Source organism: Salvelinus sp. IW2-2015, linkage group LG27 (genome assembly GCF_002910315.2).
Source record: "Salvelinus sp. IW2-2015 linkage group LG27, ASM291031v2, whole genome shotgun sequence".
Lineage (NCBI taxonomy): Eukaryota > Metazoa > Chordata > Actinopteri > Salmoniformes > Salmonidae > Salvelinus > Salvelinus sp. IW2-2015.
The window spans coordinates 30,299,071-30,315,171 of NC_036867.1; the positions used below are offsets into that span (position 1 = coordinate 30,299,071).

Sequence of the window (16,101 nt, forward strand, 5' to 3'; positions counted from 1 at the left end):
AGATTTTCAAGCAGATTTAAGTCAAAACTGTAAAATTGGCCACTCAGGATCATTCACTAGAAAAAACTGAAAAGCAAAGGAGAGGAAAGGAAAGGGAGATATCATAGGAGGAAAGGGATCTAGGAAAGAAAATGAGGAAAGGGATCTAAGAAAGGAGGAAAGGAAATGATGTAGGAAATTAAAGCTAGAAATGGAGAGTCATCTCCTGCTTAGACTGAGGGTGTCCTAATATGGACACTATAGCCACATTTGTGGATTGTACAACATAACCAGTAGAAAAGAGAGTCTGAAAATTCTGTAAACAACAAATACAGATCCACAAGCAAATGTATATGTGTAATTGCACATTCCACAGTTGTAAATTGTCCTGCTGAAAGGTGAATTCATCTCCCAGTGTCTGCTGGAAAGCAGACTGAACTAGGTTTTCCTCTAGGAGTTTGCCTGTGCTTAGCTCCATTCAGTTTATTTTGTATCCTGAACCCCTGAACTGTCATCCAGGCAAAGGGTGGCTACTTTGAAGAATTTAAAATATATTTTGATTTGTTTATCACTTTTTTGGTTACTACATTATTCTATATGTGTTAGTTCATAGTTCTGATGTCTTTACTATTATTCTACAAATGTAGAAAATCGTAAAAATAAAGAAAAACCCTTGAATGAGTAGGTGTGTCCAAACTTTTGACTGGCACTGTATATTTACCAAATTAAGAGTCTAATCTCACTCCATAAAAAGGTTCTTAAAGAACATTATTCCAGTTCAGTGTGTTTCTGGAATGAAGACACGCTGGTTTATTGTAAGTAACTCATACCTTCTGTGTTGCTCAGAGAAATCCTGTCAGTGTGTGTGTTTGTGTGAGAGTGTGTGTGTGTGTGTTTGTGTGAGAGTGTGTGTGTTTGTGTGAGAGTGTGTGCGCTAGTGTGCAACCGCGGGTATGTGTGTGCGCGCAAGCACTTGTGTGCCTCCCACCTGTAAATGAAAACTGAGGACCAAGATAATGAAGACAACATGATGTCAGGCTGACTTTGGTGAGGAAGCTGATTCACTGCCTTCCTTAGCCTTTATGGGGAGTAGTATTAGGGAAATAATCAAACCAGTACATCAGCTTGGGGCAGATGATCAAAACGAGAGAAGAGAGGCTTTTATTACATTGTAAATCACCTGGAAAAGTATGTGTGTGTGAATGTGTTCTGGGGTTGGGTTAAATGCGGAAGACACATTTCAGTTGAATGCATTCAGTTGTACAACTGACTAGGTATCCCTCTTTCCCTTTCTGAGGTTTTGTATTGTTTGACAAGACTGCGTTAGCCCATTGAGCTAAGCCTAAGAGGCCCTCGTGTCATGCAGGGCTCACCAGCATGTGTTGGGATACTGGGGAAGATTATTCTGGCAGTGGAGAGAACCTACCAAGTGTGAATACAACCCATGTACTCTCACAGGGGCTATATGACCTTACGCTAAATCATTTGTAATGGGTTATGAGCTTCATTGAATCCAATTAAAATAGAACAGCAGAGGCACAGGAGAGGAGCACTTCTTTGGTTTATAGTTAATCCATGAGTTGCTCTTTGATCATGGGATGAAATACTATAGAACAAAAATAAGTTGATGCTGGATAGTAAACAATGTAAAATATTTGATTACTTCTGGAAGTTTGTTTGCATAAAGGCTTTTCCGGCATTGTTCACTATCCAGCATCAACTTATTTTTGTTCTATAAAATAGAACTGCATTCAGTTGTAGAGAATCACGGCCCTTGGAATCTCCAGATACCGTATCTTGGTACGTTTGTAAGTCTGTTCCTGATTCATCAGTCGTGTGTTCTTTTTATTTAACTAGGCAAGTCAGTTAAGAAGAAATTCTTGTTTTATAATGACAGCCTACATCGGCCAAACCCGGACGACGCTGGGCCAATTGTGCGCCGCCCTATGAAACTCCCAATCATGGCCGGTGATGATACAGCCTGGATGTAGCCTATATTTCAGTGAGTTTTTCTGTACAGCTAGAAGAATATGTGTGGGTTTGTTTGTAAGCCTGAGTATTTGTACGTGTGCGAGTGCTCACGCTAGTGTATGCGCCCTAGTGTGTCTGTGTGTGTGTGTGTGAGTGGCTCAGTGAGGAAAAACATGTCAGGGTTACATTGATGGATCTTTGTGCACTGGGAGGACTGTGGGCGCTGTCTGTCAGCCAACATTAGCATTTCAAACACCAGTGTCATCCTCCCCTGATCTAAGGTCAGGGGGCCCTGTGTTTCTTTTTTATATATCTCTCCCTCCCTCCCTCCCTCCCTCCCTCTGTCTAACTTTCTCTCTCCATCTCCATGTTCACACCATCCCGCCGTCTCTCCTTCCCTACCTCTCCATCTTTCTCTCTTCCTCTCTTTTTCTCACCCACCCTCTCTCTGTCTATATTCTCACCGCACTTTCTATACTGAATAAAAATATAAACGCAACATGTAAAGTGTTGGTCGCATGATTCATGAGCTGAAATAAAAGATCACAGAAATGTTCCATATGCACAAAGCTTATTTCTCTCAAATTTTGTGCACAAAATTGTTTCAACCCTGTTAATGAGTATTTCTCATTTGCCAATATAATCCATCCATCTGACAGGTGTGGCACGTCGTTTTAGAGAATATGGCAGTCAATCCACCCGGACTAAAAACCGCAGACCACGTGTAACCACGCCAGCCCAGGACCTCCAAATCTGTCTTATTCACCTATGGGATCGTCTGAGACCAGGCACCAGGACAGCTGATGAAACTGAGGAGTATTTCTGTCTGTAATAAAGCCCTTTTGTGGGGAAAAACTGGGTCCCTAGTGTGTTGTCCTATGCCCTCCCAGGCCCACCCATGGCTGCGCCCCTTCCCAGTCATGTGAAATCCATAGATTAGGGCCAAATGAATTACGTATATAAACTGTAACTCAGTAAAATCGTGAAATTGTTGCGTTTATATTTTTGTTCAGTATATATGTTTTGCATACAATCACTCTCTCGTATATTCAATTACTCACACAGCCTCAACCACCTAATCTCACAACAACAAGACTCAAACAACTGCTGTTTGAGAGTGCGCAGAGCCACAGCCAACAGTCACCCTTCATTCTACCTCGGTGAGTGTGCTCGGCTCAAGCCGGGTTGCCGCGGCAACGGCTCCTTGAGAGGCCTGCTTTTTGGCTGCTCGGTTATCACCTTCCCTCTCCCACTTCAAACATGTCTGTGACTGTTCGAGACGACCTGGTAGATTCAACCAGTTTGCATTGCAGCTCTTGGGCACTGTTGGTGGTGTTGTTTAGGGCTATTAACCAGAGGGTTGCTGGTTCGCATCCCATGGCTGACCTGGACAATGTAAAGGGAGTGAGCCAGCAGCCAAAGGCATCAGTATCCCACGTGCTACCTACTCACGTTGTGCACTTGAGGAGTAAGATATTTAAGTGATAATGCATTGGAGGAGGATATATTGACACGAGTGTTGTTAGGCCCAAGTTAAAGTCGAGGGCCGGCCAACCGTGCCAATATATTCTAAACAAATTAGTTGAAAATGAAAAGCTGAAATGTTTTGAGTCAATAAGTATTCAACCCCTTTGTTATGGCAAGCCAAAATAAGTTCAGGGGTAAACATATGCTTAACAAGTCACATAATAGGTTGCATGGACTCACTGTGTGCAATAATAGTGTTTAACATGATTTTTGAATGACTACCTCCTCTCTGTACCACACACATACAGATAATTGTAAGGTCCCTCAGTCGAGCAGTGAATTTCAAACACAGATTCAACCACAAAGACCAGGGATGTTTTCCAATGCCTCACAAAGGGCACCTGTTGGTAGATACGTAAAAATAAAAAAAGCAGACATTGAATTATTTTCAGCATTATGAAGTTATTAATTACACTTTGGATGGTGTATCAATATACCCAGTCACTACAAAGATACAGGCCTCCTTTAAAACAGTAACAGAGTTTAATAACTGTGATAGGAGAAAACTGAGGATGGATCAACATCACTGTAGCTACTACACAATACTAACTTAATAGAGTGAAAAAAAAGTAAGTCTATACATTTTCAGTACCACTCTCTATATTTTCACGCATAGTGGTGGCTGCATCATGTTATGGGCATGCTTGTAATTGTTAAGGACTGGGTGGGGAGTTTTTCAGGATAAAAAATAAACGGAATGGAGCTAAGCACGGGTAAAATCCTAAAGGAAATCCTGGTTCAGTCTGCTTTCTAGCGGACACTGGGAGATGAATTCACTTTTCAGCAGGACAATTTCATTTCGTTTGACCTATTGACATTTCTTTGTATATATCCATAAAAATTATGCCGACTCATGATTTCATGAAGCGGTTTGTCTTGTCCTTTCACGTTAATTCTCAATGGGACAGTGGAGATTGAATTTCAATATTGAAACCATGTTGCAAAGGTCGGAGAGACAGACAGCAAGGTTTTTTACAAATCTCCGCTGTTGAAAACCAAAGGCTAGTCGAAAAGAAAGGGGAGATGATGTCAAGATGTTTTTTTTTACAGTAGAGATCAAGTTTATAAATTGCCTGGTTGGGCTGATGAGACAGTGGATTGTGCAGTGAGATGGAGCAGTAAATAGGCATTTCAACATCATAGCCTTAGCAGAAGTTAACTTGTGGAATAGACACCGGCTAGAACGGGGTTTTAACCAATTAGCATCCACGATGAGAACCACCCGTTGTATAATGTAGTACAACACCGTCTCAAATGACACCTACAGTTGAAGTCGGAAGTTTACATACACTTCGGTTGGAATCATTAAAACTCATTTTTCAACCACTCCACAAATTTCTTGTTAACAAACTATGGTTTTGGCAAGTCGGTTAGGACATCTACTTTGTGCATGACACAAGTCATTTTTCCAACAATTGTTTACAGACAGATTATTTCACTTATAATTCACTGTATCACAATTCCAGTGGGTCAGAAGTTTACATACACTAAGTTGACTGTGCCTTTAAACAGCTTGGAAAATTACAGAAAATGATGTCATGGCTTTAGAAGCTTCTGATTGACTCAAATGCTGTCAATTAGCCTATTGGAGGTGTACCTGTGGATGTATTTCAAGGCCTACCTTCAAACTCAGTGCCTCTTTGCTTGACATCATGGGAAAATCAAAAGAAATCAGCCAAGACCTCAGAAAAAACATTGTAGACCTCCACAAGTCTGGTTCATCCTTGGAAGCAATTTACAAACACCTGAAGGCACCACGTTCATCTGTACAAACAATAGAACGCAAGTATAAACACCATGGGACCACGCAGCCGTCATACCGCTCAGGAAGGAGACGCGATCTGTCTCCTAGAGATGAACGTACTTTGGTGCAAAAAGTGCAAATCAATCACAGAACAACAGCATAGGACCTTGTGAAGATGCTGGAGGAAACAGGTAAAAAATTATCTATATCCACAGAAAAAGAGTCCTATATCGACATAACCTGAATGGCCGCTCAGCAAGGAAGAAGCCACTGCTCCAAAACCGCCATAAAAAAGCCAGACTACGATTTGCAACTGCACATGGGGACAAATATCGTACTTTTTGGAGAAATGTCCTCTGGTCTGATGAAACAAAAATAGAACTGTTTGGCCATAATGACCATCGTTATGTTTGGAGGGAAACGGGGGAGGCTTGCAAGCTGAAGAACACCATCCCAACCTTGAAGCACGGGTTGGCAGCATCATGTTGTGGGGGTGCTTTGCTGAAGGAGGGACTGGTGCACTTCACAAAATAGATGGTATCATGAGGGAGGAGAATTATGTGGATATATTGAAGCAACATCTCAAGACATCAGTCAGGAAGTTAAAGCTTAGCCGCAAATGGGTCTTCCAAATGGATAATGACCCCAAGCATACTTCCAAAGTTGTGGCAAAATGGCTTGAGGAAAACAAAGTAAAGGTATTGGAGTGGCCATCACAAAGCCCTGACCTCAATCCTATAGAAGATTTGTGGGCAGAACTGAAAAAGTGTGTGCGAGCAAGGAGGCCTACAAACCTGACTCAGTTACACCAGCTCTGTAAGGAGGAATGGGACAAAATTCACCCAATTTATTGTGGAAGGCTACACGAAATCTTTGACCCAAGTTAAAGAATTTAAAGGCAATGCTACCAAATACTTGAGTGTATGTAAACTTCTGACCCACTGGGAATGTGATGAAAGAAATAAGTTGAAATAAATAATTCTCTCTACTATTATTCTGACATTTCACATTCTTAAAATAAAGTGGTGATCCTAACTGACCTAAGACGGGGCATTTATACTAGGATTAAATGTCAGGAATTGTGAAAAACTGAGTTTAAATGTATTTGGCTAAGGTAAACTTCAGACATCAACTGTATGTTCATAGGGAAAAGTAGGTCTGAAGGTTGATGTTATGGAAATGGCACCTTGATAACTCCAATGCAGGAACTTAACAGCCTACCTTTACTTCATCTTTCATTGCAGTTAACTACTACCAAATCATACCAGACCTTTTTTTTATTCATTAACTCAAGACCATTGTGTAGCCTAAGTAATAAATTATACATTTTGCTCTAATAGAGATTTAATACTTTGGCAACACATTTACTAGCACGAGAGCAGCGATACGCATGGAGGCACTCCAGACAGCAAGAATAGTGGATTATTCTCTTTAGAGTTTGCCTGTGAAATTATCTGAAAGTTTTGTTTGAGTATGTAGACCACACAGTGACGGCAGACAGATGCCGCCTCTGCTGTGCCTAATTACATTTAAAGCCACTCAAAGCCGATAAATCTCTCCTATATGGATACAGCAATTACCGTCCATTCTGTACCCGTTATAAATCAGACCTCCGCACACAATTGCTGCACCACAAACGGCACCCTATTCCCTACATAGCGCACTACTTTGGACCAGGGTGCCATTTGGGACGCAAACGGCTACATTCACACACCTGCAGAGAGGGGAAGAGAGAGGCTAGCGGTGTACTTCTGCATTCTGATAAGAGACAGGGAATATTCCCCTTAGTGAAGAGCTTCTGGGTTCTGTGTGACATTACATGGGAAAAACAAATGACCATCAGAGACAAAGCGATTGGAGGCAATGACGTTTGTTTGGTCACTGAATGTTGTTAAAGTCGCAAAGGCACTTGGTACTAGATGTCTCACTACACAGGACCTCTGACCTCTTATTTTTGTACGCCCACCCCTCATCATGTTCTAGCCTTGTAGGGAGCAGTAAATACCACAATCCCAAGATATGAAGGTATGAAGGTGTTGAAAGGCTGTTTCCTGGTTTCCTTGATGAAAAGCAAATAGCTGACCAGGTCTCGTGACATCATCACAGTAGTCCCTCACAAGGCAATGCAGCCATCCCCCGCAGATTCAGGGAGGGAAAGTGCGAGGGAGGCCTTTTCTCCTCATGTTCATTCATTACCAGACTCCTCTGAAATGGCTGTTTAATTAAAAACTGAGGTAATGAACACGACGGGGTGTCTGATTAGCTGCTAATGTTTTTCAAGGAGAAGTGATGGGAGTTTGGCACTCTGCCCTTTAAGAGAGACTAAATGGCCCACTGTGCTGTGCCGCATGCGGGTTTGAGAGAGCGTGTGGCAAGCCGCACTACATGGTTAATATAGGGCTGTTGTGTTAGACAAATAAGTGGTGTGTGTGGATGCTGGTTCTGCAAGACATGGTAATTTCTTTGTGTGGTCACAGACCTGAGTTCAAATAGTATTTGTTGTTGAATGACCTGGCGCAATGGCACCAATCGAATAGTCCCAAAAGTGCAAACCCTGCGCATCTGGTACACCAGGCTCAATCTAATACACCTTTGAGAAAATATAAATACTATTTGAACCCAGGTTTATATCCCCAGGAATATGTCCTTCATCCCTTAACCTGTATGACCAGGTTGGGTTGTGGGTGGCATGACTGGCATCTGACTTTGTGTCAGCTGATTATGATAAAAGCTAGGCGTTGTTCGCCACAAATCTGAAATTACCTAGGCTTTTTTGTTTGTAGAATCTGCTTCCGCCTGAGTTCCTCTGGTTGCGTCCAAAATGGCACCCTATTCCCTTTATAGTGCACTACTTTTGGCCAGGGCCCATTTGGGATGCACACCCTGTGTGCTAGACCTCCGAAAGATGTCTGGCTTAAAATGTTCCAACCGGCTTCTTTACAATGTTTGTCATCATCGCAGCCCTTGTCAAGTCTCACCAAGACATACAGAGTAGGCAGTAATCCAACAATGTGTAATGTGCCAACGAGCGAATCGCACGCAAAACGCTTGTGGCTGGTGTAGTTACAATCTCTAAACCCTTTATGTCTTAGATGAAATAATCCCTGCGACAATGGCTCTGCACAACAGAGTCTGAGTTAGAATATATTATAACTAATCAGAGAGTAGAGCTGAATTCAACTATTTATCAACATAATAATCAGAAACTCGGGAATATGGTTTCTAAAGGAACACTACTAGTCTCCATTAAATCTCCCAAAAAACTTTGCCCAAGGTTTTCAAAGTGTTCCAGTGACTTTCTTTCAAGAGTTGAGGAACTGGGTTACAATAGATTCCATACGCCGGTTCCCAAGAACTTATGGTGTAACGTGTCTGGTGCTTTCATCTTGAAAGGCATTCTGTGCAAAGCAAGGCTCAGTGGACACTGTCACTTCAGTCACTACAGTCTCCTTAAAAGCATACACAGTGTTGTCTATTTCCCTGTGATCAAGGGATGCGACCAGTTTCCTATTGAACTCAACTGAGCCGCACTTCCTTCTCTTTGAGCTCTATTCTAGTAGTGTTGATGTCTGGGAACTAGATCAATTATCATTTGTTGTTCTAAACAAGGAGTCTCCAGTTGGTGACATGATATTCAAAATTCCAACTGAAGAACACTACTCTACCATATTCAGCTTCACCCTCAATGCTGATGTAGACAAAAGCATATATTTTTGTCCACGACAAAACGTTACCACTGCTCCCAAATAACTAAGAGCTGAGCAGAGTTTGTACACAATGTAAATAACATTATAATAAATGCTATGTAGCAGACACATTTTCCCAAAGTAACTTACAGTACAGTGAGTGCATACATACATTTTAAGTATGAGGGTGATCAGATTTCAACGTCAGACAACACCAAGACACATTAGGCACCCCCAAGAGTCAATGTTTAATTTGAACACTGCGGAGTCTAACGCAAAACCTTGGCTATGCCAGCCACGCGGGATACACGAGCTGAAGCGCCGTACCTTCCAGAAGTTGTCCACCTTGCCATAGACCAGCGACTGGTTCTGCCGCTTGACTTCGTCAATGTGGCGGATGTCGCTGGCGTTCAGGTGTTGCTCCACCACAAAGCCCAGGAAGCTGTTGTCTGGCGTGTGGGCTGCAGGGGAAATAAACCACACCATATAACTGTCATTACACAGCTCAACTGGGATCACAATGATTYTAGTACTGAAGCTAATTAGTTCACATTCATTCATTTATATACAAAAAAAGGAAAACAAGCCACAAACACAGGCTGTCATTGTACAGTTAATGGGGAACACGATGATTATAGGTGGGTGATGTTAGTTCATTAAAAAAAGCAATTCAATTGCCAGCACCTTATCGCTATGAGATCGGCAAAGGACAACAACTATTTTTCTCTACATTAGTTGATTCATGCATATGCTGTACAGAAACGAGTGAATAGCATGACAATAGGCCTAATGATTAGGCCTATGACTAGGCTATCTGTTGTGTTAGTGAAGTAGTCATCTGACTCATGCCTAGAAGTGGAAAGTAAATATGAGGCTTATGTTAACCAATGAACACAGTTCCACATAGAAATGTGAAGTGGTGCGCTGGAGTCTGGCGCAGCAGTAACGCTTCCAAATTCAGACCACACGGAGACGGGTGTTTGAGTCTCGGCTCGGCCAACTGTCTATTCCTTAAATCATTTCTGTGCCCCTCTTGCTCTCCCTCATCTGTATCCACATCTGTCCCATCATAAAACAATACAATTATGTAAGGGGATCTCCAGAATAAAAGAGAAGAAAATGTAATTTGTTAACTAAATGTGAATTGATGATTTAACGTTCTACGTTCTTCTCTTTAACGTCCTTAGTATTCCGTTGCTTCATTGCGAAATGGATGGTGGTACTGTAACTATGGAAATGAGCTTGGCAACAGGTCAGAAATGGGCAACGGCACATACAGAGATATGAAAATTAAGACAATGCAAGACTCTGATAGTGCAAATTATTTAAAGAATGGGGGCTTCCGTGACCCCCCAAAAATCGAATTGAAATAAAACTAGGTTGGGTCCCAAAGCCCACATGGCAGTATACTTTTGACCAATACCCTGTATGCTGGTCCTATGGGGCCTGGTCAAAAGTAGTGCACTATATAGGGTAAGGGGTGCTATTTGGGATGCTTCTCATCCTGACTCTCTGGGCTTTGCTTGATGGACTTGGACCATCTGAAGTGTATCCCTCTTACAGACCTACACTACATTCTCTGCTTCTAGAAAGGGGAGGGGAGAGTTTTAGGCTACGTGTTCCTTCTCCATCAGGCCTGTTAAGTTGTTGCATGAAGCCGTTTGTGGAAGTGATTTAATATACGCTCCTCGAGGGAGTTTACTGCTATTTTAGAGCCATTACAGAGCGCCAGTAAATTGTGTGCAGAGACGACGTGTTGGGGGAAAAATTCACGGCCGCCACACAATGTGGTGATAATGGAGGCTGGCCTCCCTCCGAGCCGACTGAGAAGGAGGAAAAGTGGGTGAGAGAGGGAGCTGCCGTCAGCCTCTACGGCCCAGGTGGGAAAGGGATGTGTTAGGACAACACGAGTTAAATCTTTCAACACAGCAGAGAGCATTCCTCAATACGAGCGGGGATGTGCACTCCCCCTCCTCTCACCCCGATTGCCATGTAGGGAAGACGGCGATGTCATCTACAAAATAGCTTCCAATACTCAGCAAACTGGATACAGTCTATCACAGTGCCATCCGTTTTGTTACCAAAGCCCCTTATACCACCCACCACTGCGACCAGTATGCTCTAGTCGGCTGGCCCTCGCTARATAAGTCTATGATAGGTAAAGCGCCGCCTTATCTCAGCTCACTGGTCACGATAACAACACCCACCCGTAGCACACGCCCCAGCAAGTATATCTCACTGGTCATCCCCAAAGCCAACACCTCCTTTGGCCGCCTTTCCTTCCAGTTCTCTGCTGGCAGTGACTGGAACGAATTGCAAAAATCGCTGAAGCTGGAGACTTACATTTCCCTCACTAACTTTAAACATCAGCTATCTGAGCAGCTAACCGATCGCTGCAGCTGTACATAGTTCATCTGTAAATTACCCACCCAATCTACCTACCTCATCCCCATACTGATTTTATTTACTTTCTGCTCTTTTGCACACCAATATCTCTACTTGCACATCATCATCTGCTCATTTATCACTCCAGTGTTAATCTGCTAAATTGTAATTACTTCGCTACCATGGCCTATTTATTGCCTACCTCCTCACGCCATTTCCACACACTGTATATAGACTTTCTTTTTTTCCTATTGTGTTATTGAATGTACGCTTGTTTATTCCATGTGTAACTCTGTGTTGTTGTTTGTGTCGCACTGCTTTGCTTTATCTTGGCCAGGTTGCAGTTGTAAATGAGAACTTGTTCTCAACTAGTTTACCTGGTTAAATAAAGGTGAAATAAAAATAAAAAACATACAAAAAAACGTAGGGTGCATCTGAAATGGCCCCATATTAAAGATGTTGTGCACTACTTTTGACCAGGGTCTGTGGCACCCTATTCCCTATATAGTGCACAACTTTTGATTAGAGGTCTGGGGGGGGGGCACTAGTGCACTAAAGGGAATAGCTAAAGGGAATAGGGCACCAACCCCCCTGTAGTTAGATACCTATTCCAAAACCTTCCTTTACTGTTACATGTGACAGATCCTGTGTAAAAAAAGAATAACTGTACAAATAATTTTTCCAAATAATAATAGCGCTGGGGAGAAGGAAAAGGGAGGCCTCTGTCATCACTCAGTGTATAAGTGGACGTGACCGTCTGCAGAAAAGGTTTGTGGGCCCAGCTGGACTATGCCAAGATGCCAGGCCAGTCGACTTCAATCAGCCGGCCAAAACAAGGCACACATCCGGGCTCGGCACTTCATAGCAGGCAAACCATGCATAATGTAATTTGGGTAATTTTGTGGAAGTCATAAAAGGTAATTGGAAAACGTCTTGCACTCAAGCTGACTGGATACGGTCAGAAACGCAGCAGGAGACTTTGTTCCGGTTCCGTTGGCATGCATTGAAATGCGTGGCTTCTTTTGCAAAATAACTATGAATTAACAGACTTATTTTCAAATAATTTGATGACCCCCGGATTAAGGGATGCCACCAAAGGTTTTATAAAAAAAACAACTGGGGGGGTTCTACTAAGCTATATGGAATTGCTTTAAGGTCATACCAAGGATCATTTTGCTATTTTATTGGGAATCTTTAGATCCCATGAAGTATAAAAAAAACATTGGAATTTGTCCTTACTGCTATTAGCCCATAGAAACGCATTGAATAGCATTCACTAAATGGAACCACAGTCACCCCAAAAAATCTAAAGGAAGTTTGTTCAGAAGTGTCCGTCCTATATCTGAGAGATATAACAAAGATCAGGAATCAATTTTTTMGGGGGACATGCATTTGACCGCTTATTTTTGCCATTAAACTATCCCCATATATACACTAAACAAAAATATAAACGCAACATGCACCAATTTCAACGATTTTACTGATTTACAGTTCATGTACAGTCGTGGCCAAAAGTTTTGAGAATGACACAAATATACATTTTCACAAAGTCTGCTGCCTCAGTTTGTATGATGGCAATTTGCCAATTTACTCCAGAATGGTATGAAGAGTGATCAGATGAATTGCAAAGTCCCTCTTTGCCATGCAAATGAACTGAATCCCCCKAAAACATTTCCACTGTATTTCATCCCTGCCACAAAAGGACCAGCTGACATCATGTCAGTGATTCTCTCGTTAACACAGGTGTGAGTGTTGACGAGAACAAGGCTGGAGATCACTCTGTCATGCTGATTGAGTTCGAATAACAGACTGGAAGCTTCAAAAGGAGGGTGGTGCTTGGAATCATTGTTCTTCCTCTGTCAACCATGGTTACCTGCAAGGAAACACGTBCCGTCATCATTGCTTTGCACAAAAAGGGCTTCACGGGCAAGGATATTGCTACCAGTAAGATTGCACCTAAATTAACCATTTATCGGATCATCAAGAACTTCAAGGAGAGCGGTTCAATTGTTGTGAAGGAGGCTTCAGGGCACCCAAGAAAGTCCAGCAAGCGCCAGGACCGTCTCCTAAAGTTGATTCAGCTGCGGGATCCGGGCACCACCAGTACAGAGCTTGCTCAGGAATGGCAGCAGGCAGGTGTGAGTGCATCTGCACGCACAGTGAGGCGAAGACTTTTGGAGGATGGCCTGGTGTCAAGAAGGGCAGCAAAGAAGCCACTTCTCTCCAGGAAAAACATCAGGAACAGACTGATATTCTGCAAAAGGTACAGGGATTGGACTGCTGAGGACTGGGGTAAAGTCATTTTCTCTGATGAATCCCCTTTCCGATTGTTTGGGGCATCCGGAAAAAAGCTTTGTCCGAGAAGACAAGGTGAGCGCTACCATCAGTCCTGTGTCATGCCAACAGTAAACATCTCAAGACATCAGTCAGGAAGTTAAAGCTTGGTCGCAATGGGTCTTCCAAATGGACAATGACCCCAAGCATACTTCCAAAGTTGTGGCAAAATGGCTTAGGACAAAAAAGTCAAGGTATTGGAGTGGCCATCACAAAGCTCTGACCTCAATCCTAGAGAACATTTGTGTGGCAGAACTGAAAAAGCGGTGTGCGAGCAAGGAGGCCTGCAAACCTGACTCAGTTACACCAGCTCTGTCAGGAGGAATGGGCCAAAAAACTTATTGTGGGAAGCTTGTGGAAGGCTACCCGAAACATTTGACCCAAGTTAAACAATTTAAAGGCAATGCTACCAAATACTAATTGAGTGTATGTAAACTTCTGACCCACTGGAAATGTGATGAAAGAAATAAAACTGAAACAAATAATTCTCTCGACTATTATTCTGACATTTCACATTCTTAAAACAAAGTGGTGATCCTAACTGACCTAAAACAGGGAATTTTTACAAGGATTAAATGTCAGTAATTGTGAAAAACTGAGTTTAAATGTATTTGGCTAAGGTGTATGTAAACTTCTGACTTCAACTGTCTCTACATCTATCGATCCATATGGTACTGGATCTGACCCCGTATATAGTATTCTTACTTCCTTTACCGTGCTCTTCTTTTTTTTTTTAATCTTTTTTTTTCTTTCTACCTTCTATTTTTAGTATTACATTGTTATTGATTATTGCATTGTTGGGGTTAGAGCTTGCAAGAAAGGCATTTCACTGTAACTTGAAAAACTTGAAGTTGTGGGATGGAAATTAATCTTAAGCACCTTCTGATTATGAGCTGTCACTCCACACTGGTTGCCTCCATACCTTGCATAAGGGACAGAAAGAAGAAGYAAAAAAAAGAAAACATCCTGCTTAATGAACAACCCTCACTAACTACCATAGGGTTGTCGTACACACACACACGGCCCCACCACACGCACACTCTCAGGAAGCCAGCATGTTGTCCATTCATTAGCGTTGTCAGGGAGGGGTGTAAAGGGGATGGAATGCACAAGGCTCAGTTAAGTCATCACCAGGGCTTATGTGTATCGAGAGAGAGAGAGAGAGAGAGACACACTCAGAGACAGAGCGAGAGACAGACAGAGAGAGACAGAGACCCCCTGACTCAGCACTTTGTATCCCATTGAGGAGGAAATGCTAAATTAATGCAAACAGCCAAGCAGGCCCAGCCCAGAGCAGCACTGGCACAAAGGATAAGGCTGAACCTGTTGTTCTTAGAGATGAGCACTCACATTATTTGGCAGGAATCTTCCCTCTCTCTTTATCTCTATCACTACATCTTTTATTATCGCACTCTCCGTTCGTCTCTCCCTCACTCTCCGTGTCCTCCTCACTTGCTGTGTATAGTGGACTACTTTTTACCAGGGCCCATAGGACCAGCTCATAGGGTATAGGATGGAATAGGCTGGAATTTGGGATGACTCTCTGGGCTTTACTCGATGGACTTCGCCCCTCTGGTTTATGCTTATAAAATAATGCAACCGTTCCTAATCAAAGGAGGGGTAGGGAAAGCAGCCGGTGCCCTCATTCTGTAGCATCCCATTTCACTGGGTCCTTATCGTAGCTCCTGGCCAAGGAAGGATGACTACTTCACAGCTGACATCTGGCCATAATTCATCATAATCAGATGTTTATTTCTGCCTGAATTTTTAAATGGCAAAAAAGGAAAACACCATCTGCTTGATAAGAAATTTAAGAAAGTGCACTGAGGCCATATGCGTTTCTGTGTGGCTTGTTGAATGTGAAATTGAAAGATGTTGAAATTGAAAGACAAAAAATTATAGCGTGAAATGCAATTATATTCTGCATAGGTTTTGATAGGCCTTAAAGTGAAATTCAGGTGTGTCTTTTACGCCTGCTACGTTAGGTTAATCTACTCTAGACTAAATGCACGCCCCTTCAAATCTCCTCTGCTTCTGCATTTCCCCTGCTTGTTTGTTTTCATTTAGGTAATTTCAGTTCAGTGTTTTTCCTGAGGTGGAAGAGCAGATTTAAAATGAAAAGGGGAAAAGTAGCAAAGGCAAAAAAGGAAATAACCATCTGCTTGATAAGAAATTTAAGAAAGTGCACTGAGGCCATATGCTTTTCTGTAGGGCTTAATGAATGTTAAATTGAAAGATGTTGAAAATGAAAGACAAAAAATTCTAGCATGAAATTCTATTCTGCATAAGTTTTGATAGACCTTAATGTGAAATTATATTAAAAAGACAAATTGGCTGAACATACAGAGACAGCTTTTGATCTACAAAGACAATTTCAGTTCGACATTTAGTTTRCCTATTCAGAACTTGTGGAACATTATTAAGATTATAAACACTGAACTGAAATTACCTAAATGAAAACAAACAAGCAGGGGA

General features: G+C 42.2%; 1 protein-coding gene across 1 annotated transcript in view; it reads right to left on the reverse strand.

Annotated features, from left to right (window-relative positions):
* The window catches only part of LOC111953416 (alpha-1,6-mannosylglycoprotein 6-beta-N-acetylglucosaminyltransferase A-like), a 103,478-nt gene that overhangs the window by 16,626 nt on the left and 70,751 nt on the right, over nucleotides 1–16,101 (reverse strand). Inside the window, exon 11 of the mRNA XM_023972668.2 lies at nucleotides 9,235–9,368. Within this exon, the coding sequence (XP_023828436.1) occupies nucleotides 9,235–9,368 (134 nt within the window). The remainder of the gene's footprint in view (nucleotides 1–9,234; nucleotides 9,369–16,101) is intronic.